General features: G+C 39.0%; 1 protein-coding gene across 1 annotated transcript; it reads left to right on the top strand.

Annotated features, from left to right (window-relative positions):
• The first annotated feature begins 676 nt into the window (after positions 1-676).
• On the top strand, positions 677-25,094 carry TBCE (tubulin folding cofactor E). Its single transcript, XM_063151608.1, has 16 exons — positions 677-947; positions 3,718-3,802; positions 10,656-10,844; positions 11,866-11,954; positions 12,637-12,736; positions 14,497-14,599; positions 18,641-18,717; positions 18,968-19,063; positions 19,683-19,747; positions 19,832-19,896; positions 20,337-20,489; positions 21,234-21,387; positions 21,922-21,990; positions 23,005-23,064; positions 24,401-24,492; positions 24,739-25,094. The coding sequence occupies exons 1-16, from the start codon at positions 848-850 to the stop codon at positions 24,829-24,831; spliced, it is 1,590 nt and encodes a 529-aa protein (XP_063007678.1). The 5' UTR covers positions 677-847; the 3' UTR covers positions 24,832-25,094.
• Positions 25,095-25,390: the final 296 nt, after the last annotated feature.

The following is a 25,390-nucleotide window of genomic DNA, read 5'->3' as shown; positions in this document are numbered from 1 at the left end:
GGAATACAAGCGTGTGGGAGTCCGCCTGGCGCGGGGGTGCTGCGGGGGAGCTCTGCTGCTCGGCGAGCCGCCCGCGTTCTCCTCAGCTGCCGCTCCGTGAGAGCCTTGAGCTACGGACTGGAACCATCTCTTACTCAGTGTCAGTTCACCGATGCCGCAGGGCTTTGCCCACGCCGTGCTGCTTCACAGCACGACAGCACTTCCCCCAGGCGCCCTTCCTCTCTCCTCACCGCCCGCCGCAAACTCTGCGGCCACTCCCCGGGAGGCGCCATTCCCGGGGACGGGCGGGACACCCGGCACCGCCCCGCGGGCCCCGCTCGCCCAATCAGAGCACCCGCCTCTCGCTCCGCGGCATGCTGGGAGCTGTAGTCCGGGGCTGACAGGCCGCGCGGCGGGGCCACGCTGGTGAACCCCATTACCCAGAAAGCTCCACGGCGGCGACGCCCCGGGCCGTTTTGCCCCTGAAGGCGGTGTCTCGAGCAGAGTAGAAGGCGGGGCGGGCCAATAGCGGACCAGGGCAGGGCTGCGCCGGGGGTCGCGGCCAATTGGAGCGCTCCGAGAGCCGGCAGGGGCGGGGCGGCGGGCGGCGCGGGGCGGAAGTGCGGCAGCGGAGCAGTCCCGGCGGTGCGTGAGCGGCGGCTGCGGCCCCGCGCGTGTGGGGCGGGGGCTGAGGGCGGCCCACAGGAGCCGGCTCGGCTCCGGGAGCGGGGAGCGGCACGGGTGGCGCCGGGCGGCAAAAGAACAGCTCAATGTACGGGCATTGTGAGAGCAGCGGCTTGCGCGTGTGTTAAGGGCGTTCCTCCTGTGCCTGCAGGTCCGGGAGCAGCCCGGTTCCCGCGGCCCCGGAATGGCTGCCGGGCTGCCGCCCGATGCGCTGGGTCGGCGGGTCGCCTGTGGCACCGACTACGGGACTGTGCGCTATGTGGGCAGCGTGTCTCCTACTGCAGGTAAGCGCCACACAAGTAATAATCTTCACGTTTTATGGCTGTTCTCATGGTTCTACTCATGTTCTTTTTCATTAAAAAAACCCAACAGCGTCGAGTAAAACGAGGCAATTTACAATTTGATTTTCCTCATTGTTCTTGTGTAAATGTGGTGACTTCTAATCTGTGTGAGGTTTTTAGGTTTTTTTCTTTAAAGAAGTCAGAGTTGTCAAAAGGAGTGTAAGAAGAACTTCACAGTCTTTTCCCTGATCTCTGTGCAGACAGTCAGGGAAGGTGAGAGGTAGATTTCCAGACCAGGTGATAACATATTGTGTTGGGTTTGTGTGTCAAGGCTCTGAGAGTGGCAGGGGCTACAGGGGTGGCATCTGCCACCAGAGAAGCTGCCAGAAGCTTTCTCCATGTCCTACAGAGCCGCTGCCAGCCGGCTCCAGGGTGGGCCTGCCACTGGCCAAGGCTGAGCCCGTCAGTAATAGTAGTTGCACCTCGCTGAAACTTTCTTTAAGAAAGGGAAGGAAAAGAGACTCTTTGCACGAAGGTAGCTGTGGCCAGAGAAGAGCTGAGTGAGAAAATGTGTGAGCAACAGCCCTGCAGACACAAGGGTCCGTGAAGAAGGAGGGGAAAGATGTACTCCGCACTCTGGAGAGGAGATTCCCCTGCAGATCTGCTGAGACACACGCTGTTGCCTGGCAGCCCAGGGGGTCAGCAGGGATTCAGAGATCCACCTGCTGCCCGTGGAGGAGGCACACACAGGTGGATGCCTGAAAGGAAGTGGTTACCACACCAGCGCAGGCTCCTGGTAGACCTGAGAGATAAGCCCTGCTGGAGCAGGTTTCCTGGTAGGTCTTGTGTCCTGGAGTAGCCTTTTCCTGAAGGACTAAGAGTTCCAAACTGGAGCAGTTCCAAAGGAAGCATGCTGTAGCCTGTAGGGAGGAGTTATGTTGGACCACTCCATGGAGGACTGTCTTCTATGGGAGGCACCTGCCCTGGAGCAGGGGAAGGACCACCCTCTTTGAGGAGGAAGCAGCAGAAATAAGGTGTGATGAACTGACTGTAACCCCCATTCTCCAGCTCTCTGTACCTCTCAGGGGAGGAGGTAGAGTGCAGGAAAGAGGGAGAGCCGAGGTGGGGTTATTTTTAAGATTTGTTTTACTTCTCATTAGGCTACTCTGATTCTGCTTGATAATAAATTCAATTGCTTTCCCCAAGTCATGTTTTGCCCATGACAGTAAACAGTGGGTGATCTCTCCCTGTCCTAATCTCAGCTCATGAGCCTTTTGTTGTATTTTTTCTCCCCTGCTCAGCTGAGGAGGGGAGTGACAGAGTGGCTTTGGGTGGGCACCTGGTATCTAGCCTGGGCCAACCCACTATAGATGTTCAAATTTATGGGAAGATTCCTGATGCTTGGAAGAAGACCAGCCTTGCATACTGTTCTAGAAGAGGCAAGGAGGATGACCAGGAAATGTAGACTCATTGGCCTCACTTCAATTTTGGGAAAGCTGACATAGCATGTTTCCTTGGAATCCATTTCCAAGCCTGTGAAGGACAAGATGGTAGTTGGGAGTATTTGGTACTTGTAAATAAGAAGAAGTTGTGCTTGGTAAATGTAATTACTTTCTACAATGATATGACTGTGAATGTGGATGAAGGGAGAACGAGTCAATATTCCTTGACTTCAGTAAGTCTTTGAATAATGTCTTTGTAATGAATTTTATTTGGAAGCTGAAGAAATACAAGGTTAATGGACTGTTAAATTATTTGAAAGCTGTCAAATGAAAAAGTAATTAAAGACTTGATATCTGTAATGAGTGAGTACTACCAAAGTAAATGCTGGGGTGTGTATTGTTTCATGTATTCCTCAGTGATTTGGGTGATGAACAGTGTTCACCCTCAAATGGCTGCTGTGATGTGAGGTAGAATTGCAATCCAGGTCAAGGTTTATGAACTTGAGGTTTGAACCCAAGAGATTCAAGGAGGTTAAATTTCTACACCTAGTATGGATGAGGGAGTATTAGTGACTCAGAGAGTCTGTTGCAAAGGGCTTGGGAGTTAGGTTGGATACTGTTATGAATATGAGCCAGCAGTGACCCCTGTAACAAACAGAGATACATGTTGTTCTGGGCTGCCTTAGAGGGAAGTGATGAGCTTGGCCTGCTAGTTAAAGGAAGCTGTTGTCCCTCTCTGGGAATGGGGTTCTTGACAAGGTTACCCTTGGAATAATGGATCTGCTGTGGAGCTGTTCCAGTTCGAGAGGGATGCAGACAAACCTGAGAGGATCTCAAAGGTCTTCTCTCTTGAGGAGTCTTGGAAGGCTACCAGGGTGGTGAAGGGCACTGACCATACACATGTGTTGTGCAGAGGTTGTGGGATCTGGGCTTGGTTAATGTGGTGAAGAGAAGAAAAAGCGCCATCCAATAGCTTCCTGCAGCTGTTTGACAGCTGGTTACAAAGGGGGCAGAGCCAAACTCTTCTTACAAGTGCTAGATTATACAGTAAAGGGTAATGGCTACAGCAGGAAAACCTTTCCCATTACCTTGCTACACTACAATGCAGCACTGGAATATGCTCACCAGATGGGTTGCAATCTTTCTCTCCTCAGAAATTTTCGGGGTCTGGCTAGGTAACAAATTACCTGACTGACTTTTTTTGGTGCTGGTGATAATCTCCTGCTTTGAGAGAGAAGGTTAGGCTGAGTGAGCTGCAGAGGTTCTTTCCAGCTGTGATATCTATGGATATGGTGCTGTAAATTTGAAAAAGTATCAACCATTTTTTTCAGGAATTTGGCTGGGCGTGGAATGGGATGATCCGGAGAGGGGAAAGCATAATGGCAGCTATGAAGGAACACAGTATTTTACATGCAGGTGAGTTGGTTCACAGCATTGGCATGCCATGTGTGGTGACAAGATGCTCATGGGAAAAGGCCCTTTGGCAGTTTTTAGGGCAAACCTTTCTGTTATCAGTTGGCCAGTATTAAAAAGATCATAATTCTGAGTGCTCTGACTAGCTAACCCATAGAGGCTCCAGCACTGATATTTATCCAGTTGCAGGTATTAGGGTATAGTAAATACTTAGAAAATACAAGTCATGTTTTCAGAGGTATGTTATAAAAATGAGACTTTTGGATGTTATTATTATTCTTAGTAGGTTTTAGATCTTTTACTTTAGTTAGGAAATCAGTATTTCCTGGTGACTTTCATGAAGTAATTCTGAACTGAAATATTGGTACATATTAAGTGTTTCAAATACAGTTTATATTTGAATTTAAGCTGACTGGCATATATCTTGTTAAGGGAAAATGCCAAGTTCCTGTTAATGATTTGGGTTATATTTGTATCACTAAGGAATTGTAAATATATTAATTGGATTTAGTGTATGCAAAACATAGTGCAGCTGTGTGGGGTTTTTAAATATATGCAGGCATTACTTTTAAGTGAAAGGGTTTGAGCACTTAACATGTTTGAAATTGTGGAATACAGGACTCTAAGATGGATATTAACTGCAGCAAGTCATTGATTTCTATGTCAGGACACATGCAACAGCTAAAAGTTTATAAGTTAAATAGTAACTGGATGAGTTCATAGAATAAAGTCATCAATAACTCTTAAATACTAGAGACTGCTAGCTCAGTAAGTTCCTGAGCATAGAAGTGGTGAAGGATGAGAGAACAAAATCTATTCTGCAGAAAAATAAGAAGAAAACACCACCTGTGAGGACTGGATATTTTTCCCTGTATCCCTAGTATTTAAATAATAATAAAACAAGGCTTGAGGAGGCTAAACACACTTAATACAAGAAAAAAAATCAACATTGCTGGATTTTTTTGTTTCAGCTAAGGAATTGGAAATGATGGTTTCAGCACAACCAAGTCTTAAATTAATATATTAGTGGAAGTTGCTTCCTAAATGTTTTGAATTTACTTGGAACAGTTTCCAAGTTGAAGCTAGCTATGTTCTGCTGCAGGAGAAAAAAAATTAGAAATAATTGGCTGACCATTCCAAATCTCTCTGGACAGAAAAAGCAATTGAACATTTCATGCATCTTTATTCAGAAACTCGATTGCTTTACATTTGTGTGTGTATGACATTTATATATATGTGTATAGACTCTTGGGTTTTTAGTAGCCACTAGTGTGCTTCCAGGAGATGAGATCTCAGAACCCTTGATTCTTGATGTAAGAATCAATGTTTTGAGTGAAGCTCAATACCCATAACAAATGTAAATATTGTGGTCTTCAAACATGTTGTTCTTTCAGTACCTGTTCTTTGTGCTGTGCTAGTTTCCAATCAGAAGAGGTCCTGCTGGATTCTAAGAGAATACATAGTTCCAGCAGTCCACCAAGACACACAGACATAACTTCCTGTGTGCAGACACATTTGTAGTTCTTCTGTTGACTATTGGGAAAATGTAGGCAAACTTAAGTAAGAAATAGTTACCTTATTTTAGCAAAAGGGGGCTGAAAAACAAAACTGAAAACATCACCTAAACTCCCACAACTGAAAACATCACCTCTTTACTACTATTGATTAGGAGGGAATAATGTTTCTTTGTAGATGAATATACACATCTGAAAAAAATGCTGTATTTTTCCCCTTATCATAAGTATCCTTTGCCTACAAGCCTACTTTGCTCACTCCTTGAATTCTGATAAGCAGAAGCAGCTGATCAAGTAGCTTGTGCTGTAAACAAATGCAGTGAAAGGACATTTTGAAATTAAGGCAATTTTGAAAATAACTGCTTTAAAAAATACATCTTTCAGAGTGACATTTGAAAATAAGACCATAAGAGGAAAATAAAACTGATTTTGAGATTCTCATTACCAGAGAATCTTCTTTCTTTTCAAGTCCTTCCTTGAAACAGTAGGTCTGTTTACAGCTCTATGTGATCTCTATAGTAGGTTTTTTCAAAATATGACCTCAACTTTTATATTTCATAAAAGGCAGTACATTTATCTGGGTCATTATGTGGTGATAATTTAACTTCTTATGAATATGAGTACCAAGGAACAAAACAGCCATGCTTCAAATTATGCTGACATCATGAGCATGTTCATCAGCCCAGTATCAGCTAGAAATGGCAATGCACAATCTAGTGGTGGTTTTGTGTTCAGTTTTTCCCTGATAATAGGATCTTGTTTCTTAATAACTGAGGAAGCTACTATTTTAGCTGTCAGTTGCAGTAGTGTATAATGTAATTATGTTGTGCAGTCCTTCAAGAGAAATGAGTAATCAAGCCTTAAAACTGTGTTAAAATTTGTATGCAGCTTTTGAAACATGAGTGTGCTTTCCAACGTGTTCTGGTCCCACAGACTCACTGACACATTTGCATGCATGTGTTCCCCTGGGAAATGTGGGTTACAAGCACACCTTCCTCCCCTGGTTGTCCTGTTCTTGTTGCATGATGATCTGCTTCATGATGATTCAAGATTATCTGCTCCATGAAAGATCTGTTTATATTAAATTAGGCTATTTTTTCTTCAAGGATGACACATTCACCTCCAGGAATATCTACCTAGAGAACAAACAAACTCTTCACATACAGGAAAGAATATCATTTTAGTGTCCACGAAAAAAAAAATATTTCCATTTTGCAAAGGCAGAAAGCATTCCTAAGATTCCTGAGAAGGTTTCACTTAAGAAGTTTTGTTCATCAGAAACTCGTGCTCTTTGCTGCCAGTAGAATTGTGTTGAAACAAAAGGCTGTCCCTAACTGCTGCTCAAACATGTACTGTGCACCAGCAGAACCCCGAGATGGCATCTAAAGCTGCAGATGTCTGTCTGTCGTTCCTTGTTTTTTGAAAGCCCAGAGTCAAGTTTCATGTCTGTTTAACTAAGGTAAACTTTCAAGAACTTGAAGTACTTGCTCATGCTTGCAAGGCTTCTTCTGTTCAGTCAGGAATTTGATACACTATGGCAGGTTAGTGTTAGATGTCATTTATAAGCATTGTTTGGTGCCACAGCCTCTTTCTAAAACTTGAAGGATTTTCTTTACTGCTGTGTGTAGATTCTTCTAATAGAAGTTTTGTCTGTTGAACACCTTCCCCTAGAGGGAAGAGATCTGTTCAGATCTGTGTAGAAAAGACATTCATGGATTCAAACAGCTCCACTTGATGACATCTTATGAGCCTTGTAGTGCATTTGCTGCAGTCATGGTGGTAATTGCCTGGAGTTGATCATTGCAAACAGACTGTACTGGGCACAGAAGCCCTTTGATCCATGTTTACTGCCTAGGCTGATAAAGCTGACATCTCTCTCTGTGGCTCAGAGCTTCTGCAGTCAGACAGCTCAAGTGTGTAGCTGTTATGATTTGTGTACTCCTGCATTTTTCTTCAGTGCTGAGAAGTGTGTGTGTGATATTTCCCTAGCATATGAAGAGCCATCATGTACCTGTAATGATGAGCAGTGCCATCACTTTGTTTTACATTAGCAAAGAATGATGCCAGATTTCCTCCTTATTCAGTGGAAGCTGACAGCTAATCTAAATTTTAATGAATATCCTTGAAGCACCCTGGGTATGCCAGCAGATGGGCTGTATGCTTCAGGCTACTGAATCATGAATAGGAAGTGTCCTAGAAGATGACTTCTGAGATTGGGGTCAACCTTCCTATTTTAAAAGTCAGTAGGAAGTGTCAGTATTAACTAGAGCCAGCGCTTGCCAGAGCCCCACTTGTGCATATTCCACATTTTCTGCTTAAGGAAATTGGGCCATATCTTCTACCACTCTATTTCCTCACAGTCTTTTGTTCTGGCTGCAAAACAATTTGCATACATGAGAACAGAATCTCTGTTCTCAGACTTCTGAGTGTTCATCTTAAGTCAGGTTGATCAGTAATCCATAGGTTCTTCCATCTCATAATATGCATGCTGGATGACTCTTTGGATTAGGATTTATCTCTTTAATTCCCAGTTATGGAGATTGATGGCTAATAGGTGTGTGTATGCATTAGTCCATGTGTTGTACATTATTTGTTTGATATGTACATGCAGGTTGTACAGTTCATATGTCCCCACTGTAACTCATTTCCCTAAAACACAGTGTGTTTTAGGGAAAATGAGTTACAGTGACCTCTCTCCTTGAATGCACAATAATTTTCCCTGAAAATAGGTTCCTATTGCAGTTTCCTTTCCTGTCTTTTGTGACAGCTCCTAAAAAAGTAGATCAAATAAATAGACTGGAACTGAGAAAGAAGCTTAGGCTTTGGAATGGATTTAAATATACATTAGGTAACTTATAATAGCATGCAGAGTAACGGGAAGTGATAGCAACAGGAGAGAGAAGACCTATGACCTTTTGATCAGGACAAAAAGAGAAGTGTCTTGAGAGATAAATACACTAAAATTTTCAGTTTTCCTATGGCTTTATATGACAGGGCACAGGGTAGCTAGCTAGGTTCCTCTGCTTTTTTTTTTTTTTTTTTTTTTTTTTTTTCTCCTTAGGATAAACTAGTTCTTGCACAGAAAATGAAGAAGGAGATGCCAATAGAAGTGGTGACCAGACAGGACAGAAATGGGCTTAGGAATGGATATGGTGATGGAGAAACCCAAAGGTCTTGGCTATGACAGGGATAAATGGCATGACAGGATGAATGCAGAAGTAGCTCTGGTGAGAGGGTTGAGGAGAGCAGAACTGTTGAGTGTAGAGGGATGGTAATGACAAAATCATGGTGATAGGAAATTGGATAGTCGTTGTCAGAATAAATTTACAGCAGGACCTAGTGTGAATTACAGATAGACAGGAGTACAGGGATTTTTTCCAGAGCCACAAGCAGAATCCTGTACTATCTACCATCTTTGAAGCTGTTTGACTTAATTAAATGCAGAAGTGATATATTTGGAGGCAAGAGATGTTCTAGCTCAGGTCGTAAAAAGGCAATTTACTGTTTTAAGAAGAGGTATTAAGAAAGAATCACATCATTTTTACACTAGAGAAAGTTCAATATTTAAATCAGTCAAGTGTTTGCAAGCTATGAAGAATTTCAAAGGAATGGAAGAAATTACTTAAGAGAAGGTTACTGAATTAAAAAGGTATTGAAAATGCTTATCAAACATGAAAAGTTCATACCAGATTTATATTCTTTAGTAATTTGCCTTTCTTCTTCTTTTGTAATCATTGCACTCTAAGCATAGTCATTACAAAACTAGACTGAAAATATTTTGAAAGTAAATATTATTGAGTTTCTACCGAGGTCCTTCTTAAGGATATGAGAGAAGAAAGGCTAATGAATGAAACTGGCACAGGAAACTTCCAGCACTGATTTTTTAACAAAAATATGAATACATGGTGCCCAAACTATTCTACTTGTAATAGGTTCATAAGATTTGGGGCCTTTAGTTACTGTTTTTTCTATGAGAATTTTGAACTTTGTAGCACTGGTGGTTTATATTATGATTTGCTAATTAGACACTTGATGCTCGCATGCTGTTTTGAGAAGTTTTATTTCCATGAGTGATGTCTTCCTCCTGGTACTTTGCTACCAAAGCCTGTTGTCTTCTCAGCTTGATGGCAGGCAGATATTCATAGCTACCAGTTTTCTTCCTGATGTTTTCTGGCCGATGCTCCTATCAGATCCTCACCATTCCCGTAACTTGTCTCTCCTAGTTCTTCCCTGATACTGTGTTTCCTCACTAACTTTGCTAGAAAATGTCAAAGCAATTGCCTGGTGAGACACGGGAATGCAACAAAGTTTTTTCAGCGCTCTAAAAAAGCCAAGAAACTCCACTGGACTGACTTAAATATGCATTATTGGTTGGATATTTCTGTTGAATATTCAAAATTGTTACCAAGTTGGTATCAGGATTTTTCAAAGTTTGAGTTTGTAGAAGAGTTCTGAGTGCTACAATTTGCATGTTGTGTCATTTGTGAGCATTACTAGTGAATTATGCAAGTCAAATACAATGTGGCAATCACTAGTCTGAGTATTCCTCAGGCTTTGGTAAAACTCCGGGTGCATTTATTGTATGATTTAGGTAGCTTTGTGTCTATCCTTAGGTAGAAACTTCTTTTTTTGGAGAACCTGACTTCATAATGAGTTTGGAAATAACAGAGCGGTTATTTTTTGTCACAGACATATTTTATGAAAAATCCTTTTGCTGGGATCTTTTCTCCTGAGAAGCTGGGAAGCTTCAGCTTCTCCATGTTTTGCTACTTTGGAATGTGATTTGGAGAACTGTTTACCCAGCATGTGAAATTGTTTTTACTTGATGACCAATGACAGCCACCTGTGTCGAGGCTGTAAGCAGCAATTTTATTATTCATTACATTCCTTTGCTAGCCTTCTGGTGAAATCCTTTTCTTCTATTCTTTTAATATAGTTTTAATATATAATTTTCTTTTAATATAATATATATCATAAAATAATAATTCAGCCTTCTGAAACATGGAGTCAAGATTCTCATCTCTTCCTTTGTCCTGGGGCCCCTGCAAACACCACCACAATATTTAATAATGGTACTGACACTGTAATTTTGATGTGTAATTTTGATTTTAGGGAGCTAGTGCTCCAGTCCTCATGGTATCTCACTACTTCCATCAAGTACTGTCAGATACTCTGAGAGTCTTACCTGGCTCACTGGGAACAGTGATGTTTACAATTAGTCTGTAGAATTGCCTTTTGACTGCTTTGGCTCTCAGTACTTCTGTTTAAAGCAGTAATTAATTAGTCAGTGAATGTTAAGATAACAGTTTATATTTCAGCTTCTCCTGACTGCTCTATTCTAGGCATCCTAAAGGAGGATCGTTCATCCGGCCAAACAAGGCAAATTTTGGAGTAGATTTTCTTACTGCAGTAAAGGATCGGTACGGATTGAATGATAAGCAGGATGTTCAGTGTGGCACAGGGAATACAGTAGTAATTGGAACGAAGACTGTGGAATTTATTGGCATGGATTCTGTTGCAGAACAGCAAAGGCAAGTGTCATATATGAAAATCTGAGATACATTATTAGTGATTGATCAATCAAGTAGTATTTCAGCTGTAAGGACTGCAATGCACATTAAATTGTTGTGTCTAAAAGCAAGCCAGACTGCACTGTGGTGGAGACAAGAAATCCTCCAATTGCCTTCCTAATTTACAGGTTTTACAAATACAAACTGGGATTATGTCATGTTTAAATGCTAACAGTCCTCATTCAGGTTTCATAAAGAAGCAGATGATGATATCTGGTGAGAAATGAGCGATAAATTATCATCACGTTGGCAGTCATCATACACATGCATGGTCTTTTTAAAATAGATGTGTTTTAATGTTTTCTTAATATTGTACCGTGTTTTGTAGTCTTTGTTTACTCATATCACAAATTCATTTCTAACCAAGAGAGGGAAGACAGAAAGTTACTGTACTGCTAGTGAAGAAGTTTTTCAATCAGTTGATGTCATGTTTATGTACCTAGAAGGATAAGAAAAGCAGTAACTTCATGATGTGTCATAAATTGCAGTTCTAATGGCCCCCAGCAGAAAAGATGTATTAGTTCAGTAGGTGGCAGTCTCCTTCTGAGCTGATATTCCACAACTATTCTCCTTTTCTCCCAGAGCATACTAAGCAGTCAAAAATACTTCTAATAAGTGATACAAAGACTGCCCAAATAACTCCGAACCTCTTGAAAAACATGTTGCAAGAAACCTTTTTAACTCGGAATCTCTAATTAAATTCCAGCTTGCACAGCTATATTTAATCTGTTTTACCAACTCTTTATTTCAGCTGGAACTATGGTTCAAGCAGACTTATGTTGTAGTAGTGATGTAAAGGCAAAAAATAGAGATGTATCTCTTTTTGAGTGCGAATGACACTGCAGTGTGGTAATCTGCACATTGCTAATTCTAAAGGAGATACACATGAAAAGGGTGTTATGGAGTTGTAAAAACCAGGCATTTATGTAACACACCTATTTCTGTTTGAAGATTACCTAACAGAATGTTCTTTCTCACGTAGACAACTGAACAAACTGGTGGATATCTCGGTGCGTGAGTGTGCAGTGAGCCATGCTGGTCAGGAGGAGGAAATCAGCAGAACATGTGCCAGTATCCTTTTCTTGCTGTATTGCATGATGCCACAAATAAAGTACATAATTTAGCATTCCAAGTGTTCACATCACTGAATGATACTTGTATCCTTTTATTTAAAAAAACCAAAAAATTAAACCTGAAGTTTATATTTAAAAGTTTAATGTAATGTTAAAAAGTTCAACAGCCAGGTACCTACAATTTTTGAGAGGAAATGCAAATTATGCATTAAAATAGAAGTGTAGTCATAGGTTGTTATTGTGACTGCAGTTTCAGAAGGCTCCAGCAATGGTTTTTTTAAAAATTCCCTAGAATAGATAACCATATAGAAGTAGAACTGATATGTTCTGTAGACACCAGAGGTTTCCAATATATAACAAATAATGTGTTTAGTACACTGCATGCGGTGGCAGTGTTACAAAACTACAAAGCAGTTTTTATTTGTTAATTTTTAAGGACTTATAAGAGTTCCTGTCAGTATAGAAATGAATCCATTTGAGGATTTGTGTGGTTAAGCTCTTCTGTAAAACTATAAGCCATTTCCATATCAGAAATCAAAATAAAATTTGCTGTAACTGAGCAGTACCATCCCTTAGTGTAATCTTCTTCTCTTTGATTCAAAACGAAACCCTAATTCTAATTCTGAAAAAAGGAAGTTCAGTTTTGAGATAAGTTTATTTTTCTTAACAAGAAATTTCAGACATGAGGCATATAAACTTATCAAAAAATCTGATATCATCTTGGGAGACAGTAGTAGCTATTGCTTCTCAAGTTCAAAATCTGGAAACACTTAATGTCAGGTATAAATATTCATATTTGGGTTTCTCTTCCTTTGGGGTGGGAGCAAAAACCAAGAGTCTCAGGATTCAGCTTTCTAAATGTAACTGGATACAACAAGACTCATTCTAATGGGAGCTAAGGTTTTTTTTGGTTTTTTTAAATCTTGTTTTTAAGCAACTGCTGAAGTTGTGGGCTGTAGTGTGGGCTATATTTTTCTGACATCTGTATTCAAGAAGAACCCTAGGAGTTCAGCTTCTGTGTAAAACTAAGTTCTGGAGAACATTTTCTTCAAAGTTTTAAGATTTGATCTTTGGGGTTTTTTTATTCTTGATACATTCTGGGTGCTCAGGCAGGTCTGCATTTAAGAACTCACTTTTGTTTAGCCAACTGTGTCTTGACACTAAACTTAATTGTCCATAATGCTTTGACTAAACCTTAATTATCCCAAATCTTTGTCTGTTTCTGTCCTAAAATGATGCTGATAAGAAATTGTTGAGACCATGGTGACAGATGTAGGGGAAAATTTCCTGTACAATGATGACATTGGAAAAGGAAGGAAGATGTTATTAAATAAAGCTCCAATTCTATTGGAACAAGAAAGTTCATAAAATAATTCCAAAATAAAGAACATTTCTAGTACATACCTATACACAGTAATTGGCACATGCCACAATAATTTTCTGGTGTGAAGTAACACAATGGATTAAGTAGCAGCCTAAATCACCAGGTTTTTTTATTTATTCTTATCGTTATTGTGACAAAAATGTATTTTTAAAGTAGTTATAGGTCTTCTAGTTTCTTCAATATTTAGCAATGAACAGCTGTTTGCAATCTGGGTGCTATTTATAAATCTATCTTTGCTTGGAGCATATAATGATTTATTGTTATCAGCGTGCATGAGAATACAGAGAAATTTATTTTAATTCACCCGGAATAATTTTTTCAGTTTTTCATTGTTGAGAAGCTTACTCTAGACTGAAGGGTCTTCAGAAGTTTTTTGTAAAAAAATGGAAGACAAAATGAGATTGATGCTGGAATCTGATGCTTACAACTACAAACTGATACAGTCTGAATCAGTTTTGTATTGCTTTGACCTTCTGTTTGCTTTAAAAAAGAAAGAAGGTAAATCTGTTACTGATTATTTTGTGCATGGAATATTGGAAGAATAGAAGTGATAAACCATCCACCAGCTTTTATGTGGAAATTTTACCCCTAAGTGTGTAACTATAAACTACATTGAGAGATTTTTATGAGAATATGCAGGTAGATTATGCCTTAGGAAAGAAATAAAAACTTCTCTTTCAGGGTGAATAATGAAAACTGATTTGAAGACTGCAGATTTGAGGATCTTTATCTTTTCTTCTTTGTAGTGATACTTGCTTATTGAGAGGGGATTTTACATACTTTTGTTTTTCTGGGGTCTGGATAGTCATGTAGGCTCCTCATTTTCAGTCAACACTAAGGAGCTTAAGCCCAAGCTCTGGCTTTGTTTCATTTAATATTAATGAAAATCATTCTTTTCATGTTGAAAACTTAGTGAAAGAGGCCACAGAGGAATAAATATGCATTCTTGAATAAATATGCATTCTGGAAGCAGGAAAATATATTAGGAAAGAGTATGTTTGAACATAACTAGAAATATATTTTATTATATTTTAAAATATGTGACATCTTGGCAGTGATTTTAATTTTTGGAGGGTATAAATTTCTTTAATGTGTAGCTCCAAACTAATGACTTAAATAAATGTGATTATTCATTATGCAATTTTTTTTAATGCAGTGAAAACAAAATGAAATTTCCATCTACATCAACTTTTACATCCAGTGCATTTTCAAACTTGAAGATTCTGGCCCTTAATCAAACTGAAATAACATGGACAGAGGTAATAGCCTTTCCTGATCTTTTTAAAATTTAATATCATTAGGTTTCTAATGAGGCAGGAGAAGCACAATAAATATTTGTGCTTTGTATTGTTCTACTGAAATCAAATCATCCTTAGAAAAGGTGCTGTTGGGTAACTGTGTTAGTTACATATTGACTAATGTACTTCCTACATAATGAAGGAAGTGATATTGGCATAGGAGTCTAATAAGAAACATTTTACTTCATCTACATCTGTAAATTGCCAAATCAAAAGAAAGCAGTTGGAGTACAATATAGCTTCATGTCCCAAAGTTTTTTTAAGTGAAAACCTTTTGGTTTGTGGTAGCTGTTGAAGATTTACATGTCCTTGTCTGCATGCAATAGAACAAATGCAAAGAGAAAGAAAATATTTCCTTATGATGAGAAAAACATTGGTTTGGCCTCACTTAGCATCAGCAGGAGACTGATTGGTACCTTGCCCATACTGATGGTTCTTGAACCACATGATGCCTGGTTATTGGCAGCAGAGAGCTGAGGAAAAACAAAGCTCTGCCTTGTTTCAGGCACTGAAACATGTGCACACTTAAATGACTCTCTCCTGGTATGGTGTCTTATTAGGAATGAAGTCCTGTTGTCAACTGTAGTTAGCAGTGGGCCTTTTTTCAGAGATGGGGCTTAGGATGTGCATCTCAGTGTCCTGGTACTTAGAACAGCTTCTAAATTCCAAATTGTTATTTGGATTTCTCGGGGTCAGATTTTATAGTACTGCATTGTAAAGTTACATGACTTTTCAGATTTCAGCTGCTAGCTGCTGACCAATAAAAGAGCATTTAACAAAACTGGAGCTTGAGTAGAAAGAAGCTTCTGCATTCTCTTGTCTTGCAGCAGGACTAGAGGAAGGTCACTGCTGTGTTTTTGTTTAGTGTCCATTCACTGTGCTCTTAAAACTGCCTGTGGGATTTATGGCAGGACAGTCAATAATCCTTCCACAGTAGCAGCAACGTGAATGGTGAAGCAAATGGAAGAATTAAGTGGCTACAAACACTTTAACTGTCACCTAGTGCTCCTCAGAGTAAATCTGTGCATTGTGGTGTTTAAAATGTTGGTACCTGCCAGCAGCTGTCCTTCATCCCTCCATGGGGTGACTGAAAGGCTGCTTGGAGCCATGGCTGCAGATGAGTTCTCCAGGGCTAACTCAATGGCAGTGAGAAAGCCCCAGCTTAGCCAGAGCAATTTAAAATGATGCAGCTTTTGGGTTTTTTCTTTTTTTTGAAACTCTGCTTTAGCTGATGATTCGTCATAGGCCATAAAGACATCTTTGGTTCCAAAATCTGTTTTATAAATTTGTTCCAGTTCACTCCCTGTAAGTTAGGAGACATAAGCCTGTGCTTCAAAGTGGTGTTCCAGGGCAGTCAAACAAAAGGGGAAAAATAAAGGCATGTGCCTGACATCAGTACCCTGTGAACAAACTACTTGAAAATGTCACTGCTTAGGCTCTGAGGGGAGTTACTTGAAAATTCAACTTTGAAATAGAAAATAGTCATGAATATAATCCAAGCAAATGAGAAATACATTTAAATTGTGGATGGCAATATAAGCAAAAGTCTTAGGAGTGTTTTAATTTTAATGAAAACAATTTATGGTAAACAGCATTTCAAAATTACTTGTTGTTATATGTAAGAATATATGGCATTGAGATAGTTATAGTTGGATTTTTTTAGTTTGTTCCTCTGTTTTGAAGTATTTTTCACAGGAGAAGGACACGCTTAACTGTTATGCAGTAATACAGAGCTCCACATTCACATGCCTTGAACATCAGTTTTCAGAAAGAATTCTTTCATTAGTATATGATTTGCATATATCTAAATACTTCTCAGATTATTAGTATATCAGATATATTAATAAAGTATATAATAAAGATATACTAAGTAAAAAAGCTTATTACTGTAGAATTGTTGATTGATTGTTCAAAACATAACATATAACTTTCAAGGGGGGAAAAATGTCCTGTAAAATGACTTAAAGTTAGCAGCCATTGACTTAGAAATTGAATTTATGCATCTGAGTGTAATGAATTTGTATTTATGGCTCCAAACCCTTTCTTTCTTATTCAGCATTTAAATCATAATGTTATATTTGTGATTCTGTTTTCAAACTAAGATTTTGTATTTATAATATAATCTACTATTATACAGGGTAAAAGAAAAATCTGGGTTAGAACAGAAGTGCAGGATCATGCTTCTGGCACTAGCGAGTAGCAGCAGGTAGTTGGGAAAAATTCTAGGCAAAGGGTAAGCACATGGTAAGAGCTTCTTAGAAAGTAATCTGGAATTGTGTGGCTCTGTGAGCTCAAGACTATATACCTCTAATTAATATTTGTGGATATTTTTGTTTCATGATTTATCTGACTGTATTAAGAACCTATTTGAAAATTTTGCTGTGCATATCATTTAACATAAATTCAACCTTTTTTGGGTTCTGATATTGCTGCCTGGTAATTTCATTTAGTAAGTCCAAATGGTTTATATGAAAGTAACTGAGAACAGCTATTCTCCATTTCATGGTTTTAATTCCTGTTTAGCTTCTTTGTGCCTATCCCAATTATATTATTTGCTTCCTGGGATAAACAAACTAAAGGTACAGGAACATCATGAACTTACATGATGACAATTGTTTCTTGTTCTCATCTTTATTTCTTTTGCAATGGCTGTTGCATTTCCATTCTTCTGGTTTTGAGCATAGTGACTCTCTTCTGGGTATTTGTTACCTCCCCATCAGCTATCCACAATGAGGCCCTAGTCTTTCCTGGGGGTTAATTCCATGTCAGATCTCTGAACTTTTGTTTCTGAGGAAGCTATTTTAAGCAGTAGCTGGAAATTTGGCAATTTGAGTTTTTTGGAATTGTGCTGTGACCTACCATTTAGCAATTTTCTAGTCATATTGAAAAATCTTCAGATATTTCAGGTTTGTGCAGTTTTTTTTTTTTTTTTTAATTCCATCCAACCATCCCAATGCTGGGCTGTGGTGGAGCAATCTCTGTTACTGAACGTGCACCTCATTTCTCTTGACTCTGCAGGTTTCTTGTCATGCTTCTTCATCACCAGTCGATACCTATTTTGGTCTGTCTTGTTGACATGGGGGAACACTATCAGATTAAAGAGATGAAATATCTGTTCCCTGCTCTTGCTTTGGAACAGGAAAAGTTGTTATATCTGAGTTTGTATTTGTGTGTTACAGATATGCCAGCAGATATGATTTTTCATATTTTTGGGGGTGAAACAGTTGAGTTCCAAGTCATAGGCTGCCGCTGGAGGAGCTCTCAGTGTTTACCCTTGGCATGGTGTCTCTTATGAGTCAGTTGTGTAGACCTGCAGCTGGATGGATTCATGCTGTGTAAAGTTAAATAAAGCTGTGTAAAGTAAAATAATACTTTTTATACAATTTCAAGGCATAAGATCTAATACAAAAGTATCTTTGTTAATTTTGTAGCCCTTTTTGAATTGATCTATTTTCTTTAGAGTACTTGAAAATTTCAGGGTGTGTTGAATTCATGCAATTCTTGGCTTTTAGTGGGTTATAGGCTGGCACAGTCCCAAGACAGAAAAGGCTTCAAGCTCTGAAAAATTAACATATTAAAAATATTCTATCAGATGTATTATGTGTATTAGCTCTACATAGGTTCTGGAACTTCTGCACATATACAGAGTTTGTACAGCCAGTTCCTCACCTCATCGTAGGGAATACCTGGTCACTCCAACTCAACTGAATAAATTCTTCAGTTTCCAGGTCACTCAGTTTCCAGTCTCAACTGTGAGGGTGGCCACAAGCCTGGGACTTACAGTCCTGTGACTGCAGAACCCCTCTGATGTCATCTGTGCTGGCAGATGCAGGCACAGGGGAGCCATCTGGAAGAAAGGGAAGACTAGGAAGTCTTTAATAATTGTTCCTCTGGTTTGGAGAGCCATAGCTTGTTCTGAACACATTCAGAGCAAATTTGCATGAAGTATAATTTCTGAAATATTCCCATCTTTTGTAATATTAAATAAAGTTTTGCTCTTAGGTTCTTCTTTGTGCTCAAGGATGGCCAGTACTTGAAGAGTTGTACCTTTCTTCTAATAATATTACAGTTTTGGAAAGGTGAGTAACATGAGTCAGTCAGTTGTTAGCCACTGGTGTACCACAAAGTTACACAGCACATAAAGTTACATTCCTGTAGCTATTACATCACCAAAACAATAATTGATGCAAATTTCACATGATGTATTTCAGAACATTTATAAACGTGCACAATTGTGTGCATGCAATTATATACTTATGAAAATAGTGTTTTCATTGGCCATTAAGTTTAAATGTTCTGGTTTTGTGTTTGTTTTTTCCAATATATCAGGCCTGATAATGTCCTGCAGACCCTGAAGTTGTTAGACCTTTCAGACAACCAGCTACTGGATGGAAATCAGCTGCATCTCATAGCACAGCTCCCCAGGTAGCTGTAAACAAATTAGCTGGAAATTCTTTGTCCTAGATATTAATCTCCGTAGTCCTTGTTGGCTGAAATGTGATAGTATTGATGTTGCATGAAAGATTCATGAGATCTTGAAATAGAGGCATTTTGCCCTCTTGAGGAGAGTAACTGCATTATTTAGTTGAGCTATTTTAATATAATCTTGCTTTTGTTGTATAATAAGACATTCTTCAGCTGTGTGTTATTAGGTTTTCATTATACACTTATGAAATGAAAGTGATTTACCACACTTTGCTAATTTGCAGAATTACCATCTTTCCCTGTACACCAAAACAGCAGCCATGATTTTCAATAGCCACAAGCTATTTTAAAAAAATCATTTAGAAAATCACACATTTTAAATCCAGGACCCATTCTGAAAGTTTGAAATTGTTGCACTTACTCACTGAAAATATTATTCCCTGAACATGGCTGAAGTCTGGGTACTGCCTGTGAGGCTGCTTTTCATTTGTCAGGGATGCTGCACCACATCAAAAGCTGCAGGTCTTTATTAAGAAAAGAAAAAAAAAATCAGTTTGTATCTCTTTGCAAATAATTTCCTGCGCCACATACAGTGATCATTGTGTCTATTAAATTTCAGATTAGAACAGCTAATACTTAGAAACACTGGTATATCTTCTGTACACTTTCCTGATGCTGGATTTGGTATGTAAAAGAAGTAATTTATTTATAGTTTTAAAATTCTGTTAATTTAAAGTTTTCACTGTTTTCCTGTTACTCTTTTCCTAGGATGCAAAACTAAAATGTTTCCTTCGCTAAAACGCCTTGCAATAAATGACAATAAAATATCACAGGTAGGTTAGATAGTGATGGTTTCACATTTTGTAAATAAATGCATCTTTGTTTAAGAGTAAGTTAGCTTTTTAAAATTTCATTTTATGTGTAAGATTCTGAGGTAACTGTTGAACAATTTGGTCAATACAGAGGCATAGTTTTAAAATGTAAAAATATTTATTAATGTTAAAAAACACGTTTATGTTATGGCAGCTACCTTATAATTTCCCTCACAGAATTCTAATTATCTAAAGTTCGAATTTCTTGTTTTGGTTTGTTTTTTAAATAAATGGAGTGCAGTTCTTTCCTTAGCTACATGAACAGGATCCAAGTACTTGGTTCAGATGATCAAAAGAATTTTTCCAGTCATGTTTGTTGTTCAGGAGAAATCAGTGTTACCAGGTATTGTTCTGAAATGAAGCTACATATTTCCTCAAAAGACTCTCCCCTTCCATTTCAGTGGTCATCTATCAATGAGCTTGACAAACTGCCAAGTTTGCGGGCACTGCAGTGTAACAATAACCCCTTCGTGGACACAGAGAAGAACCCAGAGACCCTGAAACAGCTCATTATTGCCAAGATAAGCCAGTTGGAGGTTTTGAACAACTGTGAGGTGGGTGATACTTCAACAAATTGCATGAGTCTGGCAAAAACTTTAAATCACTGCCTGAGGAATTGTTTTCAGTTTCTTTTAGGATTATTGATTGTTTGGGTGCAGGAAAAGTAAAGTGCCAACTAATCCATCCCCTTGTTAGTGGGGCAGTCACAAGCTCAGTGCAAGACTGAGCCCTATTTGTGAGTATTGCTAACTCAGTGGGGACTTGGACAAGATGGGTCAATGGTGGTTTTTTTTCAATGCCTGAATAGTGTTGAAGTTGCAGGACTGTTAACAAAAAACATACTCTTAAAAGAAAGAAAAAATAGAAAAAGCAGCATAGTCTGATCTTTTCAGTGACAGCAATATCAACATTTGCCTTCTGCAATAGAAAAATATCATAATCCACACCAAATCAAAATTTCAGCAAATGTTTATCATAAAGGAGAGCAGAAGCAGCATCTGATCCATTGCTACACAAAACATCCTTGCATCACCATACACAGCAAAATCTTTGCTTAGGTATTAATTTATGGTTCAGTGAGTACACAGAGAGGCTTAATGGCTCTAAAATATACTGAATATATGGATCACTCAGTATTTGGAGACATGGTTTGTAAGATTCTTGGGAGCATTGAAACATACTGAACATCAAATAAGACCAAGGAGTCTGTGGCACTGATTAGATTTTGTTCTCTGAAAAGTCATATAATCATATTATAAGTTATAATCATATTATGTGCCATTCCTGTGTCAGTACAGATCCTTCCTGCTGAAAGAAGAGGAGCAGAGCTTGATTATCGCAAAATATTTGGAAAGGACTGGCTAGAAGCTGGCGGGCATTGGAACCCAGAGAAAAACAAGCCAAGTGAAGAATTCCTTGCTGCCCATCCTAGATACCCAGCACTTTGTCTTAGTAAGTACAAGCAGAGCACAATAGCATTTCCTCACCTCTGGCATTGTGGCAGCACTGGTTTGGTCTGTTTTCAATTTCTCTTCCCCTTGGGTGTTTTTCCCATGTGCCGCTACAGCCTTAGGACAGCCCATGCATTGGCAAGCCTGTGTGCCAGTGGGCTTTGCACAGAACTGCATCCTTTGGGGCATTGCTGCCTCAGGAACTCTGGCTCCTGGCCTCAGAGATCCCAGCACCTGCGTGCGTCCATCCATCCATCCATCCATCCATCCATCCATCCATCCATCCATCCATCCATCCATCCATCCATCCATCCATCCACTCTCCCATAGGTGGGAATGTTAAGCAGACACCCCTGTCCTGCAGCTGCCCGATGCTCGTGTCTGCAGCACTGTGTGGTGCAGGAGCCACCATGGCTGTGCCGAGGGAACTCCTGCCTGATCCTGCACCACAGTGGTCCTAGGTCTTCAGTTTTAGTCTTTAAAGGGTTCTACTACTTTTCTATTTTTCTTACTTCTTCTGTTTTTCTTCCAACAGAATATGGAGCACCTGAAGAAGGAGAACTGAAGGGACAACAGCCTTTGACTCTGAAAAATCAGCTCCTGAGTAAGAGGCCAGAAATGGTCAAAATTGTTCCTTCTGCATTTAGACTATTTCATGAGCTTAGTGTCTCCTAGGTGTAGATGAAGAACAAAAAGTTCCAGCTTGTAATTTTGATTTTCTGAACTGTCTCAGTGAGTTTGACTGAAAAGCTGATTCTGTGTACTCTCATTTTCCCCCTCAACCCAAGCCAAATTACTTTCTCAACTGAGATTTAATGGAGAACAAAGGTTATTGATACTCCATTCTGACAGTGTGAATGGCTTCTTTACAAAAGACATCTCAGGCTTTAATCTCAGCTGCTCTGTTTTCTATTTTACCTTTTTTATAACTTCTTTAGGACAGACAAGAAAAACATGGGTAGCTTTGGTATTTGGAGCTGTCTACATATTTAATCTAGGTTACATCCTCGACTTGCAAATTCATGTAGCTGTGTTTCCCAGCTGACAGAAGAACTGAAAATTTTTACTTCATGGGCAAAATAGTATTTTAAGGCATTACATTCTAATGCATTTAAGTGGAAGAATAAATAGAATAAGGAATCTTATTGGCTAGACATAAAATAAACCTTTATTTAAGTCTCTTAATCTCTGTAAAATAATTAGGCTAATTATATCCTGTGAAAGTCTTTGTATGATGCTTTTGAGAGGACCAAAATCCTGTTTTAAACTGAATAAGCAATTTCCATTCTACTGCAGGTTATTTTAAAAAAATGAAATAGAAATTAGGCATTTTTAAGTAAATACTCATTTTGACCAAAATATCTTTAAGCATTTAGGGAGTCACCTCTACAATAATTTACCGAAGATGAATAAAAACTTGGTTATTTTAATTAATTAATTTTTCAGATAATGACTAAATGTTATCTTAACAGCTGAGATGCAGGCTACCTCCTAATTTTTGAGAGATCAGGCTGAGCTAAGGGAAATAATTTGTAATAAAAAGAGACTAGAAAGACTGTGCTTCTGCCAGAACAGAGCTTATTGTTCTTTCACTAATGCCTCACCCTTCTTCTTTAAGCTTTGACAATTAAGTGTCCTGAGAAACCTGAACAGAAGCCAGTGGAGAAAAAACTGCCAGGTAAGAACTCTTGGCTTATATTCAAGTAGTTGTTTCATTGCTCCTTTTCAAACAACTGTATTAAAGAATGGCAGCTGCCTCTGGCTTTGTCAGCTCCTGAAAGCTTTTCCTCTGTCATATAAAGAAATGACAAAGACAGAAATTATTTGAGAAGTCATAATTCTTCTGGCCTTCATACTTACTTTCAGTCCAGTTCAAAGATGAAAAGTTGATGCTTTGTTGGGAAGTTGATGCTCTGCTGCTGGTTTCATTTTTAATATTCTGAGGCAATTAAAGGCCTATTAACAGGGATGATATCTGGTGGATGTGTTAACCAAGTAACCAGAACATGAAGTCTTAAGAGGCAACCACACAGTGTGTCAATCTAGATATTGAGGTCTAGTATCTAATCCATGCAGTTAGAAGTCCAGTTCTGACCTCCATCAAATTCATCCTTTGAAGTTTTAGTGTCTGTGGTGACACCAGAATGAATAAGACCATTCTAAATTAAGCTGATGTTTTGGAAAGATGTGTCAGAATGAAGTCTGAGAGAAAAGAAGAATTCAAGCTTTATTCTAAAATAAAAATCACATTTATTATCACAACTTGCATAAAATCAGATAGATACAGCTTTTACAAAAATGTTTGATAGAAAAATATTTGTCTAAGTACAATGTGTGGTATTACAGGAGTAACTCGCTATTGCTGTGCCTTTAGATAAAGCTTCAAAAGAAGTGAAAGTTCAACCAAAATACTGAGTTTATCTATTGCAAACACAGGTATCACCTCTGGAACAAACTACATCTATTCACTCAAGATCCATTACAAAAAAATACCCCTTCCTATAACTGACTTCATAATATAAACAACTCTGCTGACACTGTGTTTGGGACTAATAACTCAATACCATTCCTAAGAATGTCACTAGTTCCACCCTGCTATTTCCTTACTTGTGCTGGGAAAGCCAATTCCTAGTAATGCAAAACTGCAAGGAACAGTTGCCAGATGCAAGTAGTCAGAACCTGGCTGGTGTGTGTCCCAAAGGTCACTTAGTTTAGCATGTAGAAATACAGACTCAGAAATGGTAAATTATGAAGCCGTAACATTTAATTTGGGATCAAAGCGCTTACTCTGTAGCAGCACATCCTGCCCTGTCCACCACAGGTGAAACCATTTTCCACTTGACAGTAGCAGATATGGTCTCAGGTACCTCAGACATTATTGCAGTGTTAGAACTGAAGCAGCAATACAGCCTTTCACTGTTGCTATAAGCAAGTAAAGTGAAACACTGGTACTTTGCTACAGCTCAGTGGCAGCAGCATTTTTCTAATAACTTTTCTTTCTCTCCCCTCAACAGAGTCTATGACTATTCAGAAGGTCAAAGGACTGCTGTATCGCCTGTTTAAAATTCCTGGTTCAGACCTGAAACTGTCCTACAAAAGTTCTAAAGTGAGTTAAAAACAGATACTGAAAAACAAAATATTTCATGCTGCTAAAGGTCCATAGCATGTTCTAAAATACTATATAAAGAAATTCATTTCACTTGAGGAGAGCTGTCTTCATGCTGTCATTTAGGACCTAATTTCATTTCTGTAATATGACAGATTCTCCCTGACTGCAACTGCCTGCTATTTGGTTTATGAAGGGATTTCAGTGTAAGTCTGATTAGGTTTTTTTTTTGCTTTCTCATTCTAGCTGGAAGGAAAAGAAGTTGAACTAGATAATGACTTAAAGCCTTTGCAGTTTTACTCAATAGAAAGTGGAGACTGTGTGTTAGTACGGTGGTAAAGAAGGGACGCTCTTTCTGGACTGAAGGAAAAGCTGACACAAGAACTGCAGAAGAGAGACAGACACACGGACAGCTTGTGCCTGAACAGACATACAGGTGAATATGAGTTTCACACACGTGGCACCAAAGGGCTGTACAACTGTACTTTCAACTCCTCAACTTGATCATCATCCTCCCTGAAAACATCTGCTCATTTGTCCTACTGGAGAGCTACCAAACTGCTTAAATGCTTCCATTAAATAAAACTCAAGGTCACCCTTTTGCCAAGATTTTATACTGCCTTCCCCCAGCAGCAGTGAGAATTTGCTTTACTGAACCGAGTACAGGGTTGAGTTGTGATCTCTTTGCTATCAAGACAAGATCAGTCCTGCACTGAGAGGCCACTTCCTCTTTGTTTTCACCTACATCCAACGACCTTATAGTGAACAAAACCCAGCAGTAATTTTAGCAGTTTCTACCTTAGATGATTAAGGTCAAAATCTGCCAGACCTTTCTTCTACCCTACAGTGTTAACATACCACATTATAAATAAGTTCGCAGCACACTGCAAGGCATTGC

This window comes from Melospiza melodia, chromosome 3 (assembly GCF_035770615.1).
Source record: "Melospiza melodia melodia isolate bMelMel2 chromosome 3, bMelMel2.pri, whole genome shotgun sequence".
In the NCBI taxonomy this organism is placed as follows: Eukaryota; Metazoa; Chordata; class Aves; order Passeriformes; family Passerellidae; genus Melospiza; species Melospiza melodia.
The sequence above is the reverse complement of the archived record's forward strand: the minus strand, read 5'-3'. Positions and strand labels throughout refer to the sequence as shown.